The sequence below is a fragment of the Sprattus sprattus genome, assembly GCF_963457725.1.
Source record: "Sprattus sprattus genome assembly, chromosome: 8".
Taxonomy (NCBI): domain Eukaryota; kingdom Metazoa; phylum Chordata; class Actinopteri; order Clupeiformes; family Clupeidae; genus Sprattus; species Sprattus sprattus.
The window spans coordinates 7757652-7784847 of NC_137927.1; the positions used below are offsets into that span (position 1 = coordinate 7757652).

At 43.1% G+C, this 27196-nt stretch overlaps 3 protein-coding genes across 3 annotated transcripts; 1 reads left to right on the plus strand and 2 right to left on the minus strand.

Moving 5' to 3' along the window:
• Nucleotides 1-4734: 4734 nt before the first annotated feature.
• larp6a (La ribonucleoprotein 6, translational regulator a) lies at nt 4735-8762 on the plus strand (the record flags this gene model as incomplete). Its single annotated transcript, XM_080844081.1, has 3 exons — nt 4735-5456; nt 6833-7031; nt 7635-8762. The coding sequence occupies 3 exons, from the start codon at nt 4735-4737 to the stop codon at nt 8760-8762; spliced, it is 2049 nt and encodes a 682-aa protein (XP_080700207.1).
• Nucleotides 8763-11606: 2844 nt separating this feature from the next.
• On the minus strand, nt 11607-17291 carry tm2d3 (TM2 domain containing 3). Its single transcript, XM_080843836.1, has 6 exons — nt 17173-17291; nt 16154-16252; nt 15885-16057; nt 15541-15715; nt 15145-15220; nt 11607-12695 (listed from the first exon to the last, which is right to left on the minus strand). Exons 1-6 carry the CDS (start codon nt 17279-17281, stop codon nt 12530-12532), a joined length of 798 nt encoding a protein of 265 aa, XP_080699962.1. The 5' UTR covers nt 17282-17291; the 3' UTR covers nt 11607-12529.
• A 238-nt stretch (nt 17292-17529) lies between these two features.
• tars3 (threonyl-tRNA synthetase 3) lies at nt 17530-27148 on the minus strand. The gene is made up of 19 exons (XM_080843174.1): nt 26819-27148; nt 26444-26530; nt 26053-26240; nt 25414-25537; nt 24994-25118; nt 24649-24769; nt 24042-24106; nt 23850-23928; nt 22514-22660; nt 21465-21563; nt 20957-21123; nt 20259-20421; nt 19875-20012; nt 19671-19748; nt 19420-19520; nt 19129-19233; nt 18806-18878; nt 18487-18601; nt 17530-18291 (listed from the first exon to the last, which is right to left on the minus strand). Exons 1-19 carry the CDS (start codon nt 27143-27145, stop codon nt 18143-18145), a joined length of 2451 nt encoding a protein of 816 aa, XP_080699300.1. The 5' UTR covers nt 27146-27148; the 3' UTR covers nt 17530-18142.
• Between the last annotated feature and the right edge of the window lie 48 nt (nt 27149-27196).

The window sequence follows — 27196 nt, forward strand, 5'->3', positions numbered from 1 at the left end:
GCTGTCCAAATGATGGACAGCGACAGGTTAGCAAGCGTTAGACTAAGAATCCAGAAAAGAAGGAGTTATTTGAAAGGTGTAAATTCTAGTCTCACTTCAGATTGTTTAGCATAATTCCTTTAGCCTCGTCATACTAATTTTCCAATCTACGGCCGCATGATAATATCACCACGGCCAAAGTGAAGTGGGAGGCTATTTGGACAAAGCTGGAAGTGGTGATTCTTGTTAGAGTGAACAAGCATGCCATACTTCCTTAGCAACGACAACACGTTCCACTGGTTACGACAACATCCGGTCCTTCTCTAAAGTGGGCTTCTACACTAAAGAGCGTCTATTTTTGTTCGTTACTGTTTGTTTAGACATGTGAACAACAGCAGTGTATGCTACGTAAAGTGTTCATTTCTGTTTTACAAAAAATCCGTTCAATGACACTTTGAAAAAAATTATTAATTATTTCGAGTGCACATGTTAGTGTAGGCTATTTCTTCAAAATAGTTAAATTAAAGTGCAAGTGATAAAAAGGCAAATGTAACATCCACTGAACCTGTGAGATAGTTGATGTAGGGAAGTCGGCTATCCTATAGGCCGCAATGTTGTTGGCTAAGTGTTTATCATGGGGCTGCCCACCCTATATGTTTACAGCGGCATGGCAAGGCAAAGCAAAGTAAGGCAAGTTTATTTATAGAGCACTTTTCATACACAGAAGCAATTCAATTCAATCTGCTTTACATTAAGAGCAAAAGGAACATCCAAAGGATAGATCAAGACAAGTGAAAGATTAAAAAAATTGGATTAAAAGAAAATAAAGATAATAATTAAAAGAACAAAGGTACAAATTAGGCTACATAAAACAGTTTTTTTTTTTTTTACAGAAATGTCCAAAATAGCCCAAATATAGCAATAGCCCAAATAGAATCCTTAATAGAACCTGATAGAACCGTTTTGAGACATGGTCCCTTTTGGCGAAGGGAAATCACCAATGAGACACAAGGCTCTTTTCCCTTGGTAATGCCTATGAGGTCTCCACAGTTTTCTTCACATACTCTCAAGAGCATTATAATATGGGCTGATGGTTGCTGGGGAAAAAAACATGGAAATGGTAATACTATACAAAATGCCTTTAGGCCTTGGTGACTTGTAAGAATATACAGCAGATCACTAAATACAGATATTACAGAGAATGATAGGTGAGATTAAAGAGGTATGTCTTAAGTGCACGTTTAAAGGTTTTAACCGTTTCAGCCATTCTTAGGTCTCCCAAAGGCTGGGAGCATAGAAACTAAAAGCTGCCTCTCCATGACTCCACGCCTTTGGAACTGTTCGGAGTTCAGTGCCAGAAGACCTCAGAGATCTACTGGGTGTGTACCTTGAGAGCATTTCTGATATTCAGGTGCATGACTATGGAAGGTTTTATAGACTAGTAAAATAATCTCGAAATTAATTCTGAAACTAACAGGTAAACACAGAGCAGTTATTTTAAGACTGGTGCTGCTGCATGATGTTTTTTTTTTTTTGGCAGACCAGAAAAAACGACTTACAGTAGTCGATGCTCGTGCATGCATCAGTCTTCAGTGTCAGCCTGAGAGAGAAATGGTTGCACCTTTACAATGTTTCTTAAGTGATAAAAAGATTTTAATTATATTTTTGATGAAAATGTAGATCTGAGACAAATATGACACCTAGGTTTCTGACCTGGTGCTTGGTGTTACGTACTAGTGTTTCTCTTTCTGCTTTTTACCAAGGACTAATACCTCTGTTTTATCATATTGGTTGAGCTAGAGAAAGTTTTGTGACATCCATACATTTATATCAGCAATTTAATTTACCAAGCAATCAATACAGCTGTAATTGTTGGGTGTTATAGAAATATACAGCTGGGTATCATCTGCATAGCTATGATATTTGATGTTGTATGTTTGCATGTATGTTTTATGTGTAAGTGTGTGTTTGAGTTAATGTGTGTATGAGTGATGTGTGCATGTTAAGAGACTGTGTGTGTACATGGCATGCGTGTATGTGTGTCTGTCTGTTTACATACAGTATGTGTACGTGTGTGTGTCTAGATGTTTAAATATGTGTGTGTGTTTACATGTGTGTGTGAGTCTAGATTTGTAAGCATGAGTGTGTTTGTGTGAGTTTACATATGTGTGCGTGTGTGTGTGTGTCTAGATGGTCTGAGGGTGTATATGACCACCTCCCGGATGCAGTGACTAGATGCAAGGACATGCCATGAGATGACCCCCCCAGATGCATTGCAAGAAAGAATACTTATTGTGATGCAGGCATAGATGAGACTTGGCTGCTTAGTTCAGGAGACGGGGGGTAAGACCAAACATTGGATTGATGGATCAGGAACAGTAAACGTCAACAAACTGCAGAAAACAGCTGTGATAGGTAACAAGATGCACATAAGATGTGCATGGTAATTTTTGCGTCTCAAGTTGTAAGTATAGTTAATTAGGTTAAGTGTTTATGAAGAAGTCTAACATGGATGGGAGGACAGTGGGATTTCAGTCAACATATGTTGATATGTGAATATGTGATATTAAGGGGTTAGATAAATATATTTTCTATTTAATGTTATACATTTTATGTATTCTTTTTTATCTTAAATCTTTATGCACTCTTTCCCTGTTTTTATGTTATTTTTTTAATTTATGCACTCTATTCTAGTTTTTATGTTTTATGTTTATTTGTTGTCTATTTTTATGTGGATCACTGTGTATGTAATTTCTTTGTGTATATTATTTCTTTGCTGTTAAGCACTTTGAGCTGCATTGTTTTGCATGAAATGTGCTATACAAATAAAGTTTATTATTATTATAATAGTTACCAAATGTGAGTAGCTCTCTGCACTCATTGTCTGACTGATATAATTCCATCATCAGCATGCATGCACTTATTCTTAAAATAACCACAGCATTGTAGCTATTACTACTGAGGTTGAAATTATGGTTTGTTGAAATTTCCAATGTATTGTCCTTTTACAAAAAATGCAATTGTTCTTTCTAAACACTTGAGGCACATTGTCAGGTTGATGAATGGGAGCAGGAGTTAAGTGGGCTACGTGCATCTGTGAAACATTTCACATTGCCAGGTTACCACACACCACTGAAAGGTAGGGATCAGTGCTGTTTGTCTGTTGCCTTTGTATTACGTACTGGGGGAAGGCGAGGGGGGGGGGGGCAAGTCAGCTCTCTCTTGGGAGCAATAGTCTATAAATAACCTGCCTGAGTCAGACTGAGCCAGTGACGTCAGACATAGGAAGCAAAAATGCAATCACTGACTACTCCACATACAGCGAGACGAATAAGTTAAAAACCAGCGAAGGCTGACAGAGAAGAAAATCAAAAGCGTCGGGGAGCTGAAGATAACAGTGACTCCCTCTGTGTGCTGGAGGGTGTCTGTGTGTTGTGCAACAGATCCTTTATTGGTAGCTGCAGCCGGCCCGAGTGTAGTAAAGTCACATTGTCAGTTGATATGAGGTGCATGGGTAAGGACTTACAGGTTCTCAAGTGAAGGGTGTTTCTCCCCACTAATCATTAACATAGTCTTTGATGCTAATAAGTCGCACACACACTAAGTAAACCTTGAGTCATTTATTTCTAAACTATGCTATTTGACCTTAAAAAACTACTTCTCTCTTTCTAGTTTTCTTCACTTGATTCATTTGGATACATATTTTCTAGTGAGTAAACAAATTCCCTTTAGAAGACGATATTGAATCAGTTCTACACAGAAGGTGCTGTGTTTTGATTTGGTTGACTGACATGGAATGTGCGATGTGTAACCACATGTTGATCCTGAGAGGTTTCATTGGTTTGCCTTTTTTCCAGGTCGCCTCCTTGACAATTCTGTTTTTAGTCACATTTGTTTTGCAGTGGTTACATCCCATGAAAATGACAAAAATGCTCCCCAAGCCTGACATTACTTTTTTCTTATTTGTGATATGGATAAAAACATCTCTCTCTTTGCGTGTGCGTACTTCCTCTCTCTTCCTTTAAGTGTAGGGTACTGTTGTGGTGCGCACTCGCCAGTGAGAAAACAAGGCACTTCGGATGCTTGCAGAAGCATTACCTCACAGCGGGTGCCTGCGACTAGCGCAAGCGGAGCATCCATAACAGTAGTTGGGCAGGGCCGGGTGGTGCAAAGGCGTGAGTCAGTGCACCAGCTATGTAGGCTACCTGCCGACGGGAGACAGACGTCACAGCTGTCACACACACACGCACGCACTCACATGCTGAACTACAGCACCAGGCGAGTGGCTCTGACTGGCATCAGCACTAATGTGTGTTTGAAAACACCTTGTTGGGATTTAAACAATTGGATTGTATGAATGAATTACTTAGGCTACAGGACACGGCATCTGGAAATTGACTTGTAGATGTTCTTGTTGCAATGAGGCTATAGCCTGCTTTATAGGCAGCACAGCCGCTGTATTTGATTCATTACGTGTTTATTATTGATACTAGGAATCTAAGAAGGACAAATACTTGTCTCGTGTCCTTTATTTTCGTCTCTCCTCGCCAGCAAATCTCCTCCGGTCTAAATGCCAAAGCCTATTAGCCTATCCAATTTACAAGACTGGGGAAGTGGGTCGACGCTGCTGATTGGCCCACTTCCCCTAATTGCACTATTGTTATCACCTGAATTTACGAATGTGGCACGACTATATAGACAATGATCGAATGGTAGCAAACTCCCCAAGTAAGAAAGAAAACAGGGACAAAGACTATGCATGCATTAATAAACGCGTTTCTCCGCTGTTTTTCCTTCCTCCTGCCTCCCTCCTGGCTTCAGCTCGCATTTTGCTGGTGGGTTGGGGATGAGTGCGGAAAGATGCCATTGCCCAATCCGAGGGCGCGTTTCAAAAGGAGAAAGCCGCTTACATATCAGGAAGTAACACCACAAGACGACTCCATCCCCTCCGCTTCCCCTGCTCCTAGCTGTGTCTCGCTAGCTGCTAACAGCTCCGCGCCGCCACCACAGGGCTCTCCGTGGGGTAGATTCCGGGAGCTCTGGCAAGCTGTGGAGCGCATCTTCGGGGCTCCCTTTGCCATCCATCAACGCTGGTGCCAGAAGCGTCACGCTTTTTGCAGCCCTTACCCCGTCGTTGCTTTCGATTCGAGCGCCAACTCCGTAAGCAGTCGAGGCTGCAGTGCCTTTGCAACGGAGGCGGACGTACTGACAGGAGACACGTTAACCTCGGGCAGCATGAGTACGACTATGGAGCTCCCAAGCCAGTCTCTATCAGACTTGGTTGGACAGACGGTAAACGAGGAGGTGATCACGGTGGACCAACACCAGCTGGAGATAGGGACCCAAGTTACTATAACTGTTGCTATTCAGGCAGCAGAGGACGAGGACCAAGAACCTGAAGAAGAGGACTCTGTAAACCATTTGGATATTCACGGTAGCGGCAGCGAGGACGAAATTGGACGACATGACAAATCAAGGTATTAAGCTAGTTAGGAAGTGATATGTCATAGTTTTTCAAAGTAACTAGGACACAATGCATCCGGTTTTGTACTGTTACACTTGGAGCTAGATACCATTTAGATTAAGTTATTTGATTATGAATCGTGATGACTCCCAAACATAGGTTGTAGCCAGGATGGTAAATGTATTATTAAGGTGCTGATAAGATATAATTGTTTGTAGGCACTGGAAGCCATTGAATTAATCCCTTTGACGTAAACCCCGACTGTTTGCCAGACAGATCGGGAATGGCACCTTCAGACCTGTTGATCCAATTTCCCTGCGTCATCTTTAGCTGGCCCTGAATTTTTCGCACTGTCAAGCCACTGACCTTTAAAAAAAGGGGGTATTTCAAAGGTTGGTGGAAGGTGTTTTGCGCTCCAGCTGGTACACGGCTCCACAGTTACCACCTGATGCAACAAATTAGCGTCACGTGCCTTGCCGTCCAAATTGCTCGCGCGGCCAGAATTTAATGCCCATTGCTTTTTCGGGCTTCCTTGCATGTATCAGTGCTTGTGGGTACTTTCTTGACAGCTGGTCGCCGTGGAAATTAAGAACCAGCCAGAAAAGCCAGGGGCTAATTGCCTGCTTTTGAGGAGGCGTAGGAGGCATGGTGACCCATCACCTTTGTATTTATTTTTGAAGGGCTTGAACCGCAATACAATACATGTTTATTGTCACACAACGAGTCCTCTACAGGGTGTCGTCCACTTCAGCTGGTCGCAACCTCGCTGGGTAGCGATTAGAGAGCGAGGGACTGTAGGCTGGGGAGGAGGCGATGACTCACACATTTAATTTCTTAGCAGACCGTGTTTTGATCGACGGAATGTCTTTAAAACATTACGCCTCCGCCAGACCTGGTTAGGGTTTCAAAAGGTAGAAACAGTTGATGAACACATGCTGTCATTTTTGTGTGGGAAGGGCTATTGTGTAGGGCTCTACTCTAGATTAACAGGTCTTGGCTGCTCCGCTGATGTTGGCTGGACAGTTTGTAGTGTTTGAATCCTGGCACAGAAAGCTGCTGATGGTCATGTTGTGGTCAGGCAGGCTCACTTGACGTGGAAGCTTGAATCAGAGACAGAAAGCAACATGTTGCCGGGACCTGTTCCAAAAAACGCCCCCCAGTATCCCACCCAGGCTTTTTGTGTTGTCATGTGTTGACATCTCCACTGAGCAGTTTAGGTCATCTAATTTGGGGTTTCTTTCTCTTTCCAACACACTTGCCCACCTCTTCCTCACTTAATTTCTGTCTGTTTCGATTCTTTACTTTCTGTCTTCTCCTTCTGTTTCTGACTTGCATTCCTTCGATATTTCTTTGTCTATTCCCCCCCCCTCATCCTATGTGTTCTGTCAGTGGGGCTGGCACGAGTGGAGGTGAGCTCGAGGAGGAGAGTTGGCAGCCTCCAGACCCGGAGCTGACGCAGAAGCTGGTGGCCCAGATTGAGTACTACCTGTCAGATGAGAACCTGGAACACGATGCCTTCCTGCTCAAACATGTCAGACGCAACAAGCTTGGCTTCGTCAGCGTCAAGTTGCTCACCTCCTTCAAAAAGGTACGCACACACACACACATACACACACACACATACACACACACACATACACACACATACACACACACACATACACACACACACATACACATACATACACACACACACATACACACACACACATACTCACACACACACACACACACACACACACACACACACACACAATGCATATGATTGGAGTAAAAAAAAAGAAGACTTGTGTAGTAGCACTATCTGGATCTGTCTCAACATGGCATGCTGCAGGCTTTCTAAGATCTACAATCCCCTCACTGATCAGAACAGCCGGCTAGGGGCTCCGGCATGAATAACCTGCTTATAGTTTAATTGCTCAGTTTCTACCAAGCACTGGGTCATGATAGAGCAATATTAACAGTAAGGGTTTAGACTGATTTGTGTAATCTGTCACAACAGGTACTGGCACTGTCCTTCTGACACTGACTGACACAGAAATTATCAATTACCATAAAGTGTTAATCAGTTCATCAGTGCAGCATCCTCTTACGAGTAAACGTATGTGGGGGGGAAGTTGCATCAGCCACATCCTTTTTTTGTGTGCTGTGTTTGATTGTGTTTCTATTCTCACCACCTCCATCCCTCCAGGTGAAGCATCTGACCCGGGACTGGAGAACCACTGCCTATGCCCTACGCCAGTCCGCACTGCTGGAACTGAACGATGAAGGGCGCAAGGTGCGGCGCAAGACCATGGTGCCGGTGTTTGCCAGTGAGTCCCTGCCCAGCCGCATGCTTCTGCTCAGCGAGCTCCAGTGTTGGCCTGAGCTGGGCGTGGCGCTGCAGGGAGGGGCTGCGGACGCAGGGGGGGGGACCGGATTAAATGGGGGTGGAACCACACCGCAGGAGCACTTGATGGAGCTGCTGCTGAAGGCGTTTGGGGCGTACGGGTCGATCGCGTCAGTGCGAGTGCTCAAGCCCGGGAAGGACCTGCCCGCCGACCTGAAGAAGCTGAGTGGGCGCTACACTCAGCTGGGCAAGGATGAGTGTGCCATCGTGGAGTTTGAGGAGGTGGAGGCTGCAGTAAAGGCCCACGAGGCGGTTGGGGGTGAGAAGGATGGTGCCAGTCCGCTGGGTCTGAAGGTGGTTCTGATCGGCACCAAGCCACCCAAGAAGAAGGTGTCCAAGGATCGGCTGCAGCGGGAGGAAGGGGGCGTTGTCGGCATGGGCATGCGCAAGAGCCGCTCGCTCAACAGCCGCGTACGGGAGCTGCAGTTCGGCGACGACTCTGCGTGCAGCTCCTCAGAGACTGAGAGCAATCCCACTTCGCCACGGCTGGCCCGGAAAACCCGCTCGCTCAACAAGCTTAGCCCCACATCTGGTGGCGCTGGCTTCCAGAATAATCACCTGAGCCCTGCGGTCTCACCACGCTCCAGCCCTTGGTCCAGCCCACGCGCCAGCCCCTGCTCCCAGCGTAAATCCGGCAAGTCGCCCCTGGCCAGTGAGGGCCGACTCAGCCCAGAGCCGGGTAGACGATGGGCCGACTACTCCTCAGACAGCAGCCTGACCCCCTCAGGGAGCCCCTGGGTGCAGCGCCGCAAGCAGGTGGCCTCCCAGGAGAGTAGTCCTGTAGGGAGCCCCATGATGGGCAGAAAGATCCAGAATGCTGACGGCCTTCCTCCTGGGGTGGTGCGTCTCCCTCGTGGGCCGGACGGGACCCGAGGCTTTCACCCTCCCGCCATGACCGACCGGGGGAAAACTGCCACCACGCAAACCTGATTCACCAGGACCACTCAATAGTCCCTTCTCGGCCGGTTACAAGACTCTACCATCTCAAAACCCTCTGCCAATCTATCCCTTTACCTCACCCAACACCCCTCCACCCTCCAAACACTGAAGTGGCCACTAAAAAATGGTTTTGTTTTTTCAGTAATTTTGAAGTCTAGTCTTTTTGTCTTTGTAATACGTTTTTATACACTTGGGTTAATTACATGCATTGTAATCATTTATTTTGGATTTTTTTTTATATTCAATTTAATATTGAAAAAAAAAGTATTGCTAGAAAAGAGATTGATGGTGGAATAATCTGTATATGTAGAATTTGTATAGCAAGCTCCTTAGTATTTGAGATGTCATCTCCATTGTGTCTGAAGAGGTTCTAAATAGGGCTTAACTTGAACAGTGCTTTTCATTTTTTTTAATTTTCTTTAAATTGCTGTCCTCCTGTGTATGTGTGTAAATAAATGTATGTATGTATGAATGTATGTTACACAAACGACAGTCTTTTGAATGTTGTCCTCGTATTTATAGTGTGGTTTGGGGGTGTGGAAGCATCACCATACTTCCTGTGTTTTGTTTAACAAAAAGGAAAAGGGGCAATTGCACTCATTTGGTCAGTGGCCATCTCTCTGCCATACAGCTGAAATGCTAATCGCTGATGGATTTTTTTTTTTTTGTCTGTTTTTATTTGTTTGTTTTAATTTAAAACATTTTAATTTAATGTTTTCTTCCCCTTTCCTTTTTTTTTTTGCCTTTTGGACGATACTTCTTATTTTAGTGGTTACTGTCGTGAAACAGACAGTATGGCAGAGGTCTCTTCCTTGACTGGAGCGTTCACTGCTTCCTGTCCGTGTGTAGCATGTTGAGTAAAGGGATATGCGTGGGGACGTCCACACAACATGGCAAACATTCTCTCCTGTTCTTGCCTTGATTCATGAATTGAGGCAATGTGCAATGTGTATTTGCTATAATACAAATAAATCACTGAACTGGCATTGCTGTGCTTGGTGTTTTTCTGAAGTTTGGTTTTGCACTGAAATTAACGGACGTGTCCATTATCTTGGGCGATATTTACAGACACCGAATCTTTGGACTGCCAGGCATTGGCATGGTTTGCGGGAATGGCAGTAGGTTCAACATGGATTTACAGCTACCATGGTCTGCCAATGTACATACGCGTGCATGTACGCACACCCTCTCGAGCGTGTGGGCTTTGCTGGTGTGAATCTCTGCACAGACGGACGACTCACGAGCGTCATCGGCGGACTGCGAGTGGGGCACGTAGGGACCGGCGCTGTGGAAATCAGTAGAGCGTAGACAAGCTGCACGGTGCTGGAAGGGGGTCGAAAGCAAGGCGCCGGCAATTCTTCAGCTCCATTACATCCTAGGATGCAATTAGTGAGAGCATGACTTTCGAATGTGTCTTAGCAACGAGAGACATTTATGGAAAAACAAATCATGCCGAGCTCGACGTAGAAAATGTGCTGCAATTAGACGGCACCGAACCTGGGCACTGAACCCGCTGACATAAAGGAGTTAGAGAAGATGAACTGATGGATACGTTGAATAGTTTTCATGCTAATTGTTTTTTTATGTAACGCTAATTGAGCACCCCATTGTCCAGTCACTGCAGGGTTGCTGCTCTGCGCCCTGTGCCATTTGCACAGCATCTGCAATTCAAAATAATTGCATAATTTTCCCCCAGACAGAAATGCTAACCTCCGCCAAGATGGCTCATGAAGTCTTTTCAAATAGAGTAATTGCACCAGGTCTATGAAGGACTGGGCTGTGATGTGTGGGTAAAATTACACTTGAACATTGGTCTGAATGATGGCTCCACACACTGCCTTTTCATTATTTCCACTATTGATGTTGTAATGAAACCACCTTTGTCAACAATAGAAACGACCTTGTGTAAAATCTGATTTTACACTGGGACAGACGTCTACTAACTACACCATGTCCTCGTACTAACTAACAAATTGAAAGACCGCTGGATGGTGATGACTTACAAGGGGCACAGGTCAAAGCTGGTCACTAGGAGGCCCACAGGCACCCACACTTGCACACTAGTGAGAGCGCAGAGGCAGCCAGCTGGATCTCTGTCAACACCATACGCACGCACACACACTGCTGTTGTGTAGGAGGTCCTGTGTGTGTGGGCGTACGTTTTAGCAAAGGCAGTGATGGTAGGAGGCAAGGGCAATGCAGTGTATGCTGTCTGACTACATTGCCTTCCTTCCTCTGTAAAAAATAATCTGTCACACACACTGGGAGATCCCCCGCCCCTGCATGGCACTACTACACAACAGCAGACGGTGTTAATGGGGATGAAGATCCCTTTTTGGTCACTTCAGAACTCTCGTTCACTCAGTCAGTGGTGAGACGCAGAGGCTGTGAAAAAGAGCACATGTGTGTTAAAATGACCTCAGTGGAGTGGCGGGGGGACTTTTTGGAAACTGGTATCAGTAGTTACGGGAAAAGCCTCTGGAGTCATCAGAACATCAAGACAATTATTTCCTTCATTAACTATTATGACCTGGTGTGAAAAAAAGGCTTTATTACTGCTATAGTTTGTAATAATAAAGTAATGTTCGATTGTGTGTTTAACCTGACAAATGTTCATAGAATTTGGAGTGGCTGGAGTTACTACAGTATATGTGCTCAAAGCTAAGTTTCCATTTCTTTTTTCACAGTAAAACCAGTGAGTATCTACTGGAGAAACCAATCTTTTTTTCAACTTTAAAAGGAAACACAACAATGAAATGTAACCAAGAGTTTATTTAATCTTAAAACTTGTCATTTCTGTGATGTGACAAGATTCCACACCAAATACTTGTGATATCTGACAGTAATTTACTTTTGATCAGTTATGAACATAACCATGCACACAAGCGCAATGAATCATAACCATTAATTGAATCAGGTCTTAACTCAATTTGTTTACTGCTTACAAAAAGACATTGGAGGAACAGCATGCTTTAGCGTAGGTGATCTGTCTGTATCAGTGCACCAGAATAAAGATAACATCTGTTTTATCTCTGAACAGTCATATATGTCATTTGTCTTCACTGAGTCTTTAACACCTACCATATATGGTGCTTCAGCATCTTCCATACTGCCATGGATACGACATTACAGTTACATAGACCACATAAATAAATAAAAACATAAACAACAAAAAATCTCCAGAGTTCTCCAGTCACCTCACATTTAGGTTCAACTGCATGGCGGTCGCTTCCCAAACCTCTGATGTGCAAACTATCACTATGGCACCTCAATCTATGTACAAACCCAATGGCATCCCCTCATTGTTGCACCCCCACCCCCCTCCATTTTGAAGCTCAACATCATGCTTAATGCATATAACCAATGACTTAGAGCCTCATTGTACGCACAGGTCCCATCCTGAAGCAATCCACCATGACCCACCACAGGCTTCAGGAAGGGGAGGGCGGTGGTGAGGGAGCGGTTGGGTTGGAGGGGGCTGTTGTGTCACGCGTGGGTCGTGGCAGAGACGAGTGTAGCCCGAGTTCTCTCAGAAAGCAGATGGGAGCAGGAAGCTGTTGCAGTGAGCGCTTGGCTGGCTGAACATGTGCTAATAGGGATCTGATCTGATCTCACCTTGCTCAAAAAGCACAGAGAGAGCGAGACAGACAGATAGAAATAGAGAGAGAGGAGTCAGTGGTGCGGTGCTCCTCTACCACTTTCCTAACCACCTTCCTCACCTCCTCCCCAACCAGCCCACCTCCTTATCAACCAGCCAATCAGATGTAGAGGGAGCCGTCGGCCGGCCCCACATAGCCCACCCCGATGAGGAGCACGTCGATCAGGGTCCAGATCCCCAGGCCGCCAAAGCTGAATAGCTTGCCCAGGCCCTCACGCCACTGGCCCAGGTAGAACCGATCCGCACCGAAACCACCCAGGGTGATGCTGCACAGAAAGGGAAGGCAAGGGTCACATCGAACATTGGTTGCCTAGTAACCGAGTTTAAAGCGGCTCTGTCTGGCATAGTATTTGTTTGATTTTCTACCCTTTTCACAATTTAATATACATTTTTGTTCTTTTTTTGTATTTAATAGTGTAGTTTTTTTTAAGCGTCTTTGAGAACTGTGAAAAGCGTTCTATAAATGTGTTGTATATTATTATCATCATCATCCTCATCAAAGACATTCTGGGCAGGTTACGCCACAGAATCAGAAAGAGTATTTTGGACGGAAGTGATGTCCTTCTGTCTATGTACATAACGGCCCACTTTGCTAAGGATCTATCCTATGCTTATTGGTATAGACACTAGTAAGAGCAGAAGTGCATACAGTGCCACTCGAAATTATGTGAACCCCTTGAGCACTAAGAGTTTTCTGTTGTTTTACCATGATTTTTCATTTTTTTTCACCACCAATTTTCCATAGATGAAATGTCAGGTTTATGTTTATCATTTGCATGTACTTGTTTGGAGGGAGTTGTTTGAATAGCCAAAAAAACTACATGAAACATGGAATTAGTCCATTTCAAAAGTAAGTGAACCCCCAGCTGAATTGGTAAAGTCAAGCAGGTAACAGATTCGGTGAAACATATTTGGGCGCTAAATTAGTCAATTCAGCAAACCAATCAACTGAGACATCCTTAGGAAAAGGGTTGGGCAACACAGATTTAAAGAGAGAGGAAACCAACCAAACTACTGTAGTGCCAAGGTGTACCCACACAGATCCACCATGCCGAGAGGAAACGAGATATCCGAGAACATCAGGAAGAAGGTACTGACAGCCCATCAGTCTAGGGAAAGCTATAAGACCATCTCCAAAAGATTCCAGCTCCATCCATCCTTCCAAGACAAATCATTTAGAAATGGAGGGCATTCAACATGACCGCATCTCTGCCTAGAAGTGGACGCCCATCAAGACCATCACCAAGAAGCACCAGAAGAAGAATAAATCAGGTAAAAGTCAACCCACACATCACCTCTAAAGAGTTTCGGACCTCTCTGGCAGCATCTGGGGTAAATGTACATGGGTCTACAATCAGACAGAAATTGAAAAAACATGACATTCATGATTGGGTTGCTAGAAGGAAGCCTCTGCTCTCAAGAAAGAACAAAACTGCCCGGTTCAACTTTGCCAGAGAGCACTTGGATAAACCAAAGGCCTTCTGGAAGTCCCTTCTTTGGACAGATGAGTCCTAGACAATTATTTGGTCACGATCAAAACCAACAATTTTCATCTGACTGTAGACCCATGTACATTTACCCCAGATGCTGCCAGAGAGGTCCAAAACTCTTTAGAGGTGATGTGTGGGTTGACTTTTACCTGATTTATTCTTCTTCTGGTGCTTCTTGGTGATGGTCTTGATCGGCATCCACCTCAAGGCAGAGATGCGGTCATTTGAATGCCCTCCATTTCTAAATTATTTGTCTTGGATGGATGGATGGAGCTGGAATCTTTTGGAGATGGTCTTATAGCTTTCCCAAGACTGATGGGCTGTCAGTACCTTTTTCCTGATGTTCTCGGATATCTCGTTTCCTCTCGGCATTGTTGATCTGTGTGGGTACACCTTGGCACTAACAGTAGTTGGTTGATTTCCTCTCTCTTTTAATCTGTGTTGCCCAAACCTTTCCCTAAGGATGTCTCAGTTGATCGGTTTGCTGAATTGACTAATTAAGCACCCAAATAAGTTTCACCGAATCTGTTACCTGCTTGACTTTACCAATTCAGCTGGGGGTTCACTTACTTTTGAAATGGACTAATTCCATGTTTCATGTAGTTTTTTGGCTATTCAAACAATTCCCTCCAAACAAGTACATGCACATGATAAACATAAACCTGACATTTCATCTATGGAAAATTGGTGATGAAAAAAAATGAAAAATCATGGTAAAACAACAGAAAACTCTTAGTGCTCAAGGGGTTCACATACTTTCAAGTGGCACTGTATGTGGCCTGTAATAACAGCTATGGAATTGTCGAAAATCAAACAAAAGAAAAATCACTGATGCCCTTGTTGGTTAACTTCCTTCCAATGTTGGTCTGAATGATGTTTAAGAAAGCATATGGCACAGCTGGGAATACCAAGTCCAGTCTACTCTTCTTCTTTCTTATTCTATAAGGTACACTGTAGAAACTGAAGCAATGTAACAAAGCAGTCCACAGAATAAAGAATTTCCCGCTCTCGTGCACACGGCCAAAAGAGGTACTTTTCTCAATCAAACCACAGACATGACCCTCGAACAATCCACGTAAGGAAAAAACACTTATCTGACTTACTCGTATCTTTCACATGTAATGCGTGCACATTATCTTATAATATAATATATATTACACAGGCAATGCAGCTGAAGAGCAAAGTTTTCCAGGCTGTTAATGACTATGAATCCTGTGATTGTTACCTTAATGCCAGTGCTGTTGACCACTTGTACCCCCCGGTCCAGTTGCAGAATAACCGCTTCTTGAATTCTCTTTTCCCTAAGAAGATCAGGCAAATTGGTTAGCATAAAAAAGGTTAGCATAATAACAGAGCAAAATACTTTTTGCTACTGCTTCCCAGTCTGAGACAACAACCAAACTTGCCAACCAAGTGCCAGTTTCTAAAATGCCAAGTAGAGTCGCAAGCATAATCATAACCACTGTCAGATAATCTGAATGTAATCACAATGCACCCCACCTTCAACACTATACTATGGTACACACACTGCTGGAGGCTATAGACACAGGAGTGCTAACAGAGTGTTTCAGACAGAGGGGTGAATATAGATGTACATTATGAGCACATGGTCTGGACCTACCCAAGCAGTGGACGTGTTCCAGCGCTTTGCAGGTGGTGTTGTATCGCCTTCGTGGGCAAGCCACTGTCATACAGTTGGTTTCATTCTTGCAGCGGTACTGAGACGGGTCCAGTTGCCAGCAGAACTGACACGTTATAGTCTGGTTAAACTCTGTCTGCTGCTTACCCGATCCACCCTAAGCACCAAAACACAAGCAAAGCAAACAATAGCGTTCACAGTGTCTTATACACAGATTTTTGAAAACATTCAGTGCGTCTCTGACACACACACACACAAACAGAGACAGGCATTTTTCTGTAAAGAAAATGGAAATTTAAGATACAATTCGGTTGCTCTGAACTAACCGTGCAGTGGACACCTCTGTTGGGCTTGCAAGAAAAGGTTGCTGGTCTGCCATAGGTACAGTTGGACAGTTTGTGCTCTTGGTAACTGCAGGTAATGCAGTCTGCAGGAAGTCTGTTGCATGGGCCACCACTGGGACACTTAGAGGTATCTCCATTTGGTTCAACAGGAGAAGCTGTGGGTGACATAAAACAAAATATTTTTAAACATAACATACAACATATTACACAGATCAAGTGTGGGATTCAGTGACTGATTAAATTATTCTTACCTGAGGAAACCGCGGGTACCACCGGACTGGTGATTACTGGACTGTACTGCGCGTCTCTGCTGAACGCCTCCTGGCCCACATGCGGTGAGCTCAAATACCCTGCAACATACAACAGACCGTGTGAGGCATCTATACATGTCTATGGTGTGAGGTGTTGCCCCACAATCCTGACGTGCGTCCACAGATTAACTACATTGTAAATCCACATGAAAAACCTCACTGGTGTGCGGCGATATTTTACCAGGGTAAAATGACAGAATGTAGGCTTAAGTGGCATTTGTAGTCTACAGTAAAGGAACTGAGTGTTGTATAGGGTAGCTACTATAAGTCTGATTTACTTAAGTCTGACTTATAGTAGCAAAAACTCCCTAAAGGTCGCAACGTTGTGAATGATCTCACAGGATAGGTAATGTTGTGACCAAATTACTTTCACTTTAACCCCTGGAGGAAATCCTCCTTCTTGATATAGACGTCGAACCTGATCTTATTAAACTTTAACTGCAAATTAACGCATTGTAAGATGGCCTGTATAATTGTCTTTAAACCCTTGACCATACTCATATATGTATCAACACAGAGATGGCTAACGTAACACATGAAAGTTAGCCCGTGGTTCCTAAAAACGATTAATTGTATTTGAAACACGTATAGATAGCCATGTAAAGTTCATGGCTATCTCACTACCGATGACTTGAGCAGCAATGTTTAGCTAGTTAGCCAGCTAGTGCGGAGGTAGCAATCCACATCAACACAGAGATGGCTAACGTAACACATGAAAGTTAGCCCGTGGTTCCTCAAAACGATTCATTGTATTTGAAACACGTATAATGATACGTAATGGCAGCTGTCTTCATCCAAAATTGTAAGCTTAATATGAGCCAGCTAACTAACTAGCTATCATATTGAAGTTAGCTTGTATCTTTAGCATTAGGTTGGGTTAACAAACGGGACACCAGCAAATCAGTGAGCCCAGAATGTGTCACCAGCGGAAAATATAACACAGATGACCTTATCCTTACCGTAAACAGATTTAAAGCAAAGATCTGTGATTAATAGTAACACTATTCCATAGGCTTTCATGATGCAGCAGCCCTTCAAAACACACCAAAGGTAGCGCTGGGCAGCCATGCCAACCTCTTCCTCAATTCAGGCTTAAGCCCCGCCCCCAAACATTTGCATTGTCCTTGTGTGGTTGTCTTCAATTAAAAAAAATAGACCACATTGAATATGAAATTTAGTTTAGTGATCCAGCATTAATTTAACAGATTGAAAGACAATGAAAATCCATGTAATGAAAAGGTTAATTAATATGCAACTAAAAACCTACTAAGATTGTTCATGTTAAATTATATTAAAATAGTACATGTGAGAATAACTGTTGTATAGTCTTGAGTTTATTTCAAAGATCCACCAACACTTACACAGAGACAGAGCTTAACAAATCCTTCTTTAACACACTCAAAATCACTTACCATGACATGTTTACCAATAAATCATTATGCATCAATCTTTAAACACAACATAACTTTAGCATACTTACTATGCGCATTTCCTTCATGATTGATTTCATTTGTAGCCAAATTATCTAGGTCGCCACAGTGATGTGTTTGGTTAATTTGATAGCTATTGGGTTTCAGTGCTTTATTCAAGAGCAATCTGAACACCATGGCAAGTCAGTCAAATGGACACAACTTCTTGTCTCTCAAAAGAAAGCAGAATAACCTCACAGTCAAAGGTTACCTCTACGGTTAAAAATCATCTACATTCAAATTCTCACCCCCCTCTCAACCAACCATTTCATTTTTTTCTCATCTTACTACACCTTCTGCCAACCTCATTTATTACTTTCTGTGTTAACCCCCTCCCCCCAAAAAAAACACTGCCAGTGGTCACACCTATTTCCATTTTATATTAAGATGTCTCCTTGTCTTGTGTCACTGGTGAAGTTGTGTGGTGAAGTTGTGTGGTGACTCAACGGCACACATGATGTCAGAACACCTCCTCTGCATTCCGGCAACGCGACTGCTTCAGCAGGGTCAGCCGGGCCAGAACCTCCTCAACAGAGAGCTCTCCATGAACTTTGTTGTCTCTTGTGCGTACATTCACGCTGTTAGTCATCTTCTCCTTTTCGCCAACCACTGCCAAAAACACCAGGGCAAAAGATGTTCACAGTGTGGCCAAGCGAAAACAAAACAGCTTTCCCAACACCCTCACACTCCTGCACAAGCTCCTCTGGTGGCAAACTACAACATGAGTGGACATATCGGAGGACTGTGGAATACTAATAAGGGAGGATTTTTAATTTATTTCGGCACAACAGAATGAATTCTCACCCAGGATGAAATTGTACTGTGCGAGCTGGGCATTACGGATCTTCTTGTTCAGGAGACAGCCGGAGTCAAGATCGGCATCTGCCATGAAGCCTGCTTCCACAAACTGCTTACACAACTGAAGCAAGAGAAAAATCGTTAGTCAGAGCTAGACAGTGCTTCCTCCCCTACATTTAGAAACATGAAGTCCAAGCTATAACAATAATCACTGAATTAAAAGAAAAATAACGGAACATTAATAATCAATATAATAATCAAAGGAATGGATGACAGCACTGATAACCTGGGCACTCTAAACACATTTGAGGAAACGTAAGTGTACCTCTTTGGCATAGTCCTCCAGCGAAGGATTGACAGGCACGACCATGACCTGCCGTGGGGAAAGCCACAGCGGCCTGCAAGACGGGGAGGAAATTAGCCGCCATCAACATAATCACACTTGTCAAAACACAATCTGACAAGAGCCCCTGCCTTCAGCTGTACCATCAATATGTGTCAGTGTACACACAATGACTCATTATTACAGAATACATGAATTTAAAATGACAGATGACTGATCGAATCCAGAACCATCCTCCTTGGGAGATGTAATGTGAAATAAAAAAGCGATAACAGCACATATTTAAGCAGAAAGTTAAATCGTACCACTTCCCAGCATAGTTCTCAGTGAGGATGGCAATCATCCTCTCCACAGAGCCCAAGATGGCCCGGTGAATGATGACAGGTCGGGCTTTGTCATCTCCGTCCTTCCTGGAAAAAGAAGTACTTCATTTTCACTTTCAATTTCAGCGCCATAACAGTTCTTTCATTCTTCAGTTCTCACTCCCACACTGGGTAAATGTTGCACAGAGATGATCTTTTAAATATAGATTCTAAGTCTGCAGCACAGTGTCCTTCAAAGGCTGGTGAAGTCCAAAAGGGCAAACAATGACTCACCCCACAAAGGTCAGGTTGAAGCGGATAGGAAGCTGGAAGTCAAGCTGGATGGTGGCACACTGGTGGTAGCGCCCAATAGCATCCTTGATCTTAATATCAATCTGTGGTGACATAGGAAGTAGTATTCAACCATTTTTTATACACTTGTATATAAGGGTCAGTAGACATTTTTAATCAATATTCTGACAGTATAGACATGTAAATGTAATACAAATCATTAACATTTATCAACAGTGTTGACCCTGCATTACCTTCGGTCCATAAAAAGCTCCATCCCCTGGATTCAGTTTCCACGGTTCCCCGAATTCATTTAGACTATTCTCCAGTTGCTTTAAGAGAGCAATGAAAACTCAGCATAGCAATACAAATACAAATTAACTAACTTCATTTTATAGAATACAAGATGTACATATACTTTTATAGAGTACAAGAAGATTAGCTTCCTCCAGAACTACCTTTTCAGCTTGATTCCAAACAGCAATGTCACCCAGATACTTCTCTGGACGAGTAGAGAGAAAGAGTTGGAAGGAGAAGCCAAAGACATCATAAACACAGCGAAGGAAGTCCAGGCAGCCCTTCATTTCAGACTCAATCTGTAAGGGGTAAAATACTGTTAGAAAAGAGAACATGGGGGGGGGGAAAGGACAAAATAAAAGGAAAAAAGAATTGATAATGATGGAAAACTGATGACAAAACGAAAAGCAACAATCATTTAAAATGACCCCCCCCCCCCCCCCTAAAAAAAGAAAACCCATTTCACATATTCCTTTGTAATGCGGTTCAATCTACGGTTATGAAAGCCCTCTTACACGAGATGAGGCACTCTTTCAGCTTGCTACCTGTTCCATGGTGCAGAAGATGTGAGCATCATCCTGTTGGAAGCGCCGCACCCTGGTGAGCCCCGTTAGTGTCCCTGACAGCTCGTTGCGGTGAAGGACCCCGAAGTCTGCCAGCCTCAGGGGCAGCTCACGCCATGACCGGGGCCGATGGCTGAACATCAGGCTGGGCCAGGCACCAGAGGTGAAAGTGATGAAGAGGAGAAAGAGGAAAACAAAACATGTGAAGAGGATTGATCAGAAAAATTCTTCTGGAGTATCTTAATATTAATCATAAGAAGATCTGTCTATTGGCAAGAATACGATTCCCATCATGATACAGGGGGTATGATCCAATATATTATGATACTCTATGCAAACTGATATATTGCAATTTTTTTAATCTAATTTCAGGAAAACAGTTTTTTTTAAATAAATACAATCAGAACAGTGGGATCACTGTTTAAACACAACACAAAGGGAACCAATGTCTGTCACAAATCTTTGCATGTAAATAATTATTGAAAAATCCATACAATGTGTTTGAGAATCAATACAGTATCAGGAAACATCACGATACACAAGTGTATTGTTATTTTCGAACACCTCTAACCATATGTGTTGGACTTTTTTTTTATCTCATATAAAGATTTGTATGTCTTCAGTTTTTGAACATGCGTACAGTACAAAGAGTTGAAAATGAACCGATGCTGAGGGCTTACCAGTGTCCGGGGCAGTTCATGGGCTTCAGAGCAAAGATGTCCTGCTCCACGGGGAAGGAGAACATGTTCTCACTGTAGTGCTGCCAGTGGCCCGAGGTCTCCCACAGCTTGCTGTTGTAGATATTAGGAGACGCCACTTCCTGGAAGCCTCTCCGGCAGTACTCCTCCTGTGCAGGCAATTTAGAGCAGAGAACAGCAGAGGGAGAAGAACAAAAAACAGATCAGACATTTTAAATAGCACAACACGCACCTCTTTACTTGGTCCTATCTGCAACTACCTGCAATTCTACACTCCATTGTGTAAGATATTATGAAACGATAAATATTAATCCTGCAAGGACACTGTACACATGTAGAAAGGGAATGCACACACTTAAATAAAACAATTAGCAATACAGTTTCTCAAGTGTTAGTTTTCACTTCACCTTCATATACTTAATGAGCATTTGCTAGACCACTGTAGAGACCCAAAACGTGTGAGTTGTGAGGGAGAATGTGGCGTCTTTACCCTGATAAATTCTGTGAGGGTGTTATACACGTAGGCCCCTCGAGGGAGGAAGAAGCAACTGCCAGGACTGAGGTCATGGAAGAAGAAGAGTTCCTGTTCCTATGATCCAGAATGGAGAGACGTAAGGAGAGAACTTTAGCGACTTTTCAGCTCTGTGGGAGACTAATCGAACACATGGAGGCCAATCTGCTCATGAATTCATGACAAACTGCTCCTGCTGATATATTTGCACACCATTAAATGCATTGCCACAGAAAAAAACACTTGTCATATGGAAGGAGCCAGTATTTGTTTTCTTCCATATAAAGATATATATATTATATATATATACACACAGCACCAGTCAAAAGTTTGGACACACCTTTAATTTTTTTGAGAAATGTTTTCTTTACTTTAATTATTTTCTACATTGTAGATTAATACTGAAGACATTTAGACTACGCAAGAACACATATGGAATGATGTACTAAACAAAATTTGTTTTATCTACCATGTAGAAAATAATGAAAGTAAAGAAAAAACTTTGGAGGTGTGTCCAAACTTTTGACTGGTATTGTATATATAAAAGCTGTATATATAAAAGCTCTTCATCAAAAGGGGCCATTACAATCAGATGTGCATGGAACATTCATTTCCTCCCATGTACATGAGGCTGCCTGCTGGGTTTCCATCAGGGGGCCAAGAACACCAATCAGTACCCAGACTAACTGAACACCAATCAGTTGAGGCAAACCGCAAGGGACTGACTGGAAAGAATGAAAGTCAGGCACACCCACTTGGCCACTGGCAATCAGTAGGCTTTTAGCACATTTCCACCCACCTAAATCTTTAGGCCAAAAATATACCAGCTTACCAACGGTTCATAAACATTGTTCTATGAGAGGCTATCAGAGTATGTTTCTCTTCAAGAGTCCTTTTCCATCACACATACGCCACTAGAATATGTGTCTATGAAATGCTCCCCGCCAGGATCACACATCAATCCACATTTATTTACATTGATTTACACTAGAATGAAAATTCACCCCACCCCCCCCCCCCCCCCGTACTTTTCCGATCTTGCGGTGGTCTCGGTTCCGGGCTTCCTCTTGGAATCGCTCCCATTCCTTTAGCATCTTAGAGTCGGGGAAGGAGATTCCATATATGCGCTGTAAGGTCTCCATGTCGGAGCGCCCTTCCCAGTATGTGGAGGAATTCTGTGGGCAAAGACACACAAAAACGGAAGGTTATGGTTAATTGCCCACTCCTCAATTTTCAGTGAGTGTACTGGGGCAAAAATGGCTGCCTTTGTATTATCCACATGGGTGCTACACATTAGTGAAGGGGATATATACAGCCGCGGAAAAAATTAAGAGACCACTTCAAAATTATCAGTTTCTCTGGTTTTACTATTTATTGGTATGTGTTAAAGTAAAATGTACATTTTTGTTTTATTCTATAACCTACTGGCAAGTAGGTGCAAGACTCTGTGGCTTGTAGGCCTCTCCAGGTCTCCGTTTAACCATCAGACGACCATGTGTTGGACAAAGCTGAAAATTGGACTCATCAGAGAAGACAAACTAGGAGACCCTCCAGTCCGCTTTGGTTCAATCCTTATGGTCTTTTACAAACCTCAGCCAGGCAAAGTACAACGTTGTCCCAGGAGAAAAACTTGCTTCCTTTTGCTCTGACAATGTTCCCCAACTCTGAGAAGTGTTTTTTCCAGCAGGGCAATGCTCAATGCCACACAGCCAGGCCAGTAAAGGTGTGGATGGATTATCACCAGATCAGGACCCTGTCATGGCCAGCCCAATTTCGAGACCTGAATCCCATAAAAAAAACTCTGAAATGTGATCAAGAGGAAGATGGATGGTCACAAGCCATGAAAAGAAGCCAAGCTGCTTGAATTCTTGCGCCAGGAGTAGCATAAAGTCACCCAACGGCAATGTGAAAGACTGGTGGAGAGCATGCCAAGACACATGAAAGTTGTGATTTTAAATCAAGGTTATTCCACCAAATATTGATTTCTGAACTCTTCCTAAGTTAAAGCATTAGTATTGTGTAGTTTAAAAATGAATATGAGCTTGTTTTCTTTGCATTATTCGAGATCTGAAGACACTGCATCTTTTTTGCTATTTTGACCAATTGTAATTTTTCTGCAAATAAATGATCTAAATGACAATATTTTTATTTGAAATTTGGTAGGAATGTTGCCAGTAGATTATAGAATAAAACAAAAATGTACATTTTACTTTAACACATACCAATAAATAGTAAAACCAGATAAACTAATAATTTTGAAGTGGTCTCTTAATTTTTTCCGCGGCTGTATATACATACCTATAATAATGTATTCACTAACTTAATCACTGTATTTCGTGAAAAATTGCTGCGTCACTCACAAACCTTGTAGAGCTTTAAGGCTTTAATCTTCCCAGTATGTCTAACATGGGGTCCTCGACACAGGTCAATCAATGGACCACATCTGTTAAAGCATTCATAAATCACATTACAACAGACATATAACCTTTACAGTTTCTCTATGCTTTCTACTTCAGATAAACTGTGTAAAAAAATACAAACATGCCACAACTTTACCTGTAAACTGTTGTGGTGGGGGTCGTAACCTTCTCATTTAGGATGCGGCATTTGAACTTGTTGTACTACCAACCACAAAAAAACAAATACGCTAAATTGTTTTATAAATGGAATGGGATAAAAGTGTCCATAACCATAACATAATCATAAATAACACTTAACAACATTTGATGTAACTGTAACCCCTGTAGAACTGGTGTTCGTTATTCAAATGAATGCAGAAGGGCTTTTTAATATATTATTTAAAAAAAGGTATAATATATATATATACACACACACACACACACACACACACACACACACACACATTATTTAGTAATTTAGCAGACGCTTTTATCCAAAGCCATCTACAAAGGAGAGAACAATCAAGCTACGAGCAATAGAGACCTATTGTAACAATAAATACTACTTTACATAAAAAAGTACAGGAATGTAACTACTATAAGTGCGAGTTAAGTACTAGTTAAGTACATACATTTGTTAAACAACAAACAATGCTAAAAAGAGACGATTTGATGAGAGTGATAAAGAACTGAAGAGCTGCATGTAGTCATGTTTATTTAACATGGAGTTAAATGATTCTACAAATGCATCCTATTGGCCCAACCTTAAACATGCGCAGCAGGGTCTCCTTGCTTATCTCCAGCCTCTCAAAGGGCTGTTTATCCTTCATTATGACTTTACAGATGGACTCCAGATCTCCAAACTCTGAGCTCGACACACTCCCACTGAGAGAGAGAAAGAGAGAGAGAGCGAGAGAGAGAGAGAAAGAGAAAGAGAAAGAGAGGAAGATGAAGAGAAAGAGAAAGATGGGGATTTTTATTAAGAGAGACACACGAATCTCTCAGAACAAAATTGTGGTAGCTCTGCCTTTAGTCACAGTCCCATTTTAAGTCACGTCATCATTTCTTCCCAAGCCTTCCTACAACACATAGCAATAACAACCACTTACTCCTGTCCATCCAAGAACATGTCATAGTAGAAACCATTCTCTATTGGGGGTCCATAGCAGAGACAGCCCCCATAGAATTTCTCCATGGCTTCTCCCAGGATATGGGCACTGGAGTGCCAGTAGACCTGACCAGGGGGAAGCAAAGGGGGTGCCTGGTTAGTGCTACCATACTACACAAAGGAGACCCAAGAGTCAGGAAACACTAGAGAATCTGTGAAGTGATTCTGTGATTTTGGGGACTCGGGAAAGATTTTGGTGTCAATTGTGTAATATTTTATTTAATATTCCAGTCCCACAAATGTGCAGGGCACAGGCAGTGTAAGATGCCATGGCCCTAGTAGCAGAGTTAAGGAGTTCAAGAGTGAGATAAACTGTGCGCAAGAAAAGAGATTTTGTGAGGCATTATGGGAAAACACTCACAGCTTGTGCGTCGTCACTGTCAAAGCGCAGCAGCTCCAGAGAGCAGTCCTTCTCAAGAGGCCGATCCAGATCCCAAAGTTCTCCGTCCACACGGGCAATCACAGAGTTGTCTGCAAGACCCTGGCTGAATGTAGAACATGGTCATTTAAACCACTTTAGAAAATAAATATACATTCTATGACAGGAGCATTGAGAGGCATTTTCTATGGATGTTTGTATACTGGTTGATTTGATAATCCATTTAAATCAAAATACACTGCACATTCTTTCATATTTTAGTTTGAAATGCAATTATTTTGCCAAAAATATTTCTGTTTTAGGACTGATGACATAATGGTTGACCGGCTGAACACTTTCCTGTGACAGGTTGTTGTTGTTTTATTTTTTATTTGATTTGTTATGTCATCATGTTATGACCATGCAGATGTTGTTTAACCACGGAAGCAAAGGTTGTGGTTCTCTATTATGGACAGCAGACTGGTGCTGAAATGATAGTTCCACAAAAACAAAACAAGGTCAGCAGTGCATCACACTGACATAAGCACACCCAGGCGTTGTAAGCATCTCAGATGTGTCACTCAGCAAGAGCGAACACAGGCCCTAAGCTACCACAGAGAAACATTCATCTTCACCCCTCACCTGATGCTGCAGGCTATCTGGTAGGGGCAGGAGACCCAGGCCTGGGCTTGCACTTTCTGCCCATCCGGTAGCACCACCGAGATGGGGTGGCTCTCCGCAGCACGCTTGGCCAACAGGGCATCGCTCTCCTTCTTCAGCTCCTCGTACAGCTCCAGACGCTCTGATATGAAGCTGGGCAAGGGCTTCAACTGAGGGGGAGGAGGGGAGATCAGTCAATCAGCCAATTCCTGAGTCTGGGCCAAAGGTGATGAACAACTCAAATATGTTAAGTGTTTCGGGCTGTAGTGTTGACTTGTGTTTTGGTCGGAAGCAAGTATTAAAATTAGGCTTTAGAGAATGGAATGGGAGAGCAAGGGGGGTGGTAAGGACATGCGTTTGCCTCATAGCTAACCTTTCCTGCTCCTTTTTCACCTCCTGCTGCTGCTGCTTTTTCCTTCTTCTTGTTTTTATCTGCTGGTTTGGGCTCAGAGGCCACATGCTTGAAAAGACAATGGGAGGGGAGAAGATAAACAAAGTGTTTAAAAATTCAGTGAATACATCATGGAAATATTAGCGTCTGTGAATGTGTGGCATTTCAGCCATGAAGTGCAAATACTCCTGATCAGACAATACTCAACAGCTGTGACCATCAGCAGGACAGTTATTTTGAGACTAACATTGCCCTTTACAGTTGCAATTGACAGTTCTGACTGAATTAAATGAACATGCTCTATGAGCTCATTCAAAACCGCAATACGAGTATCAGCAATCCCAAAACAGTAAAAACCTTGGGTTGGGTGTTGTTCTTTTGAATGTTGTTCTTCTGGTTTTGCTTTACGGCTTTCTCCTTTCTGTCTTGGCCTTTCTGAGCCGGTGCCTGGCCCTGCAGCGCTTCTAAAGCCAGTTCCTCCTGCAGACCCCGGCGGAGGTGGATCAGCCGGTACTTCAGTTTTTCGTTCTCGGTCCGAAGGTTCTCCAACTCCGGGCTGCTGCCCAGTGCCTTGTGGGTGTTCTGGCCGCCACAGATTCCATCACGGAGTCGTTCAATTTCATTGCTTAGCAGTTCTATTTGTTCTTCCTGAGCGGCCAAACGTGCTGCCATGCGCTCCGCCATGTTTAAATCCCAACCACGGAGAAGAGGGGATAGGAACAGCTGGTCAATGGA

What these genes read in the sequence shown, in the direction of transcription:
- tm2d3 (XM_080843836.1), bottom strand. Translation starts at nt 17,281, where the DNA reads ATGGCTGCCCAGCGCTACCTTTGGTGTGTTTTGAAGGGCTGCTGCATC. An exon ending in GGTACCCGCGGTTTCCTCAG is followed by an intron (nt 16,058 to 16,153) that starts GTAAGAATAATT and finishes TGTCACCCACAG; the next exon opens with CTTCTCCTGTTGAACCAAAT. An exon ending in TCAACAGCACTGGCATTAAG is followed by an intron (nt 12,696 to 15,144) that starts GTAACAATCACA and finishes CTTTCTGTGCAG; the next exon opens with CATCACCCTGGGTGGTTTCG.
- tars3 (XM_080843174.1), bottom strand. Translation starts at nt 27,145, where the DNA reads ATGGCGGAGCGCATGGCAGCACGTTTGGCCGCTCAGGAAGAACAAATA. An exon ending in AGAACAACACCCAACCCAAG is followed by an intron (nt 26,531 to 26,818) that starts GTTTTTACTGTT and finishes TGTCTTTTCAAG; the next exon opens with CATGTGGCCTCTGAGCCCAA. An exon ending in GAGAACTATGCTGGGAAGTG is followed by an intron (nt 18,879 to 19,128) that starts GTACGATTTAAC and finishes CCCGTCTTGCAG; the next exon opens with GCCGCTGTGGCTTTCCCCAC.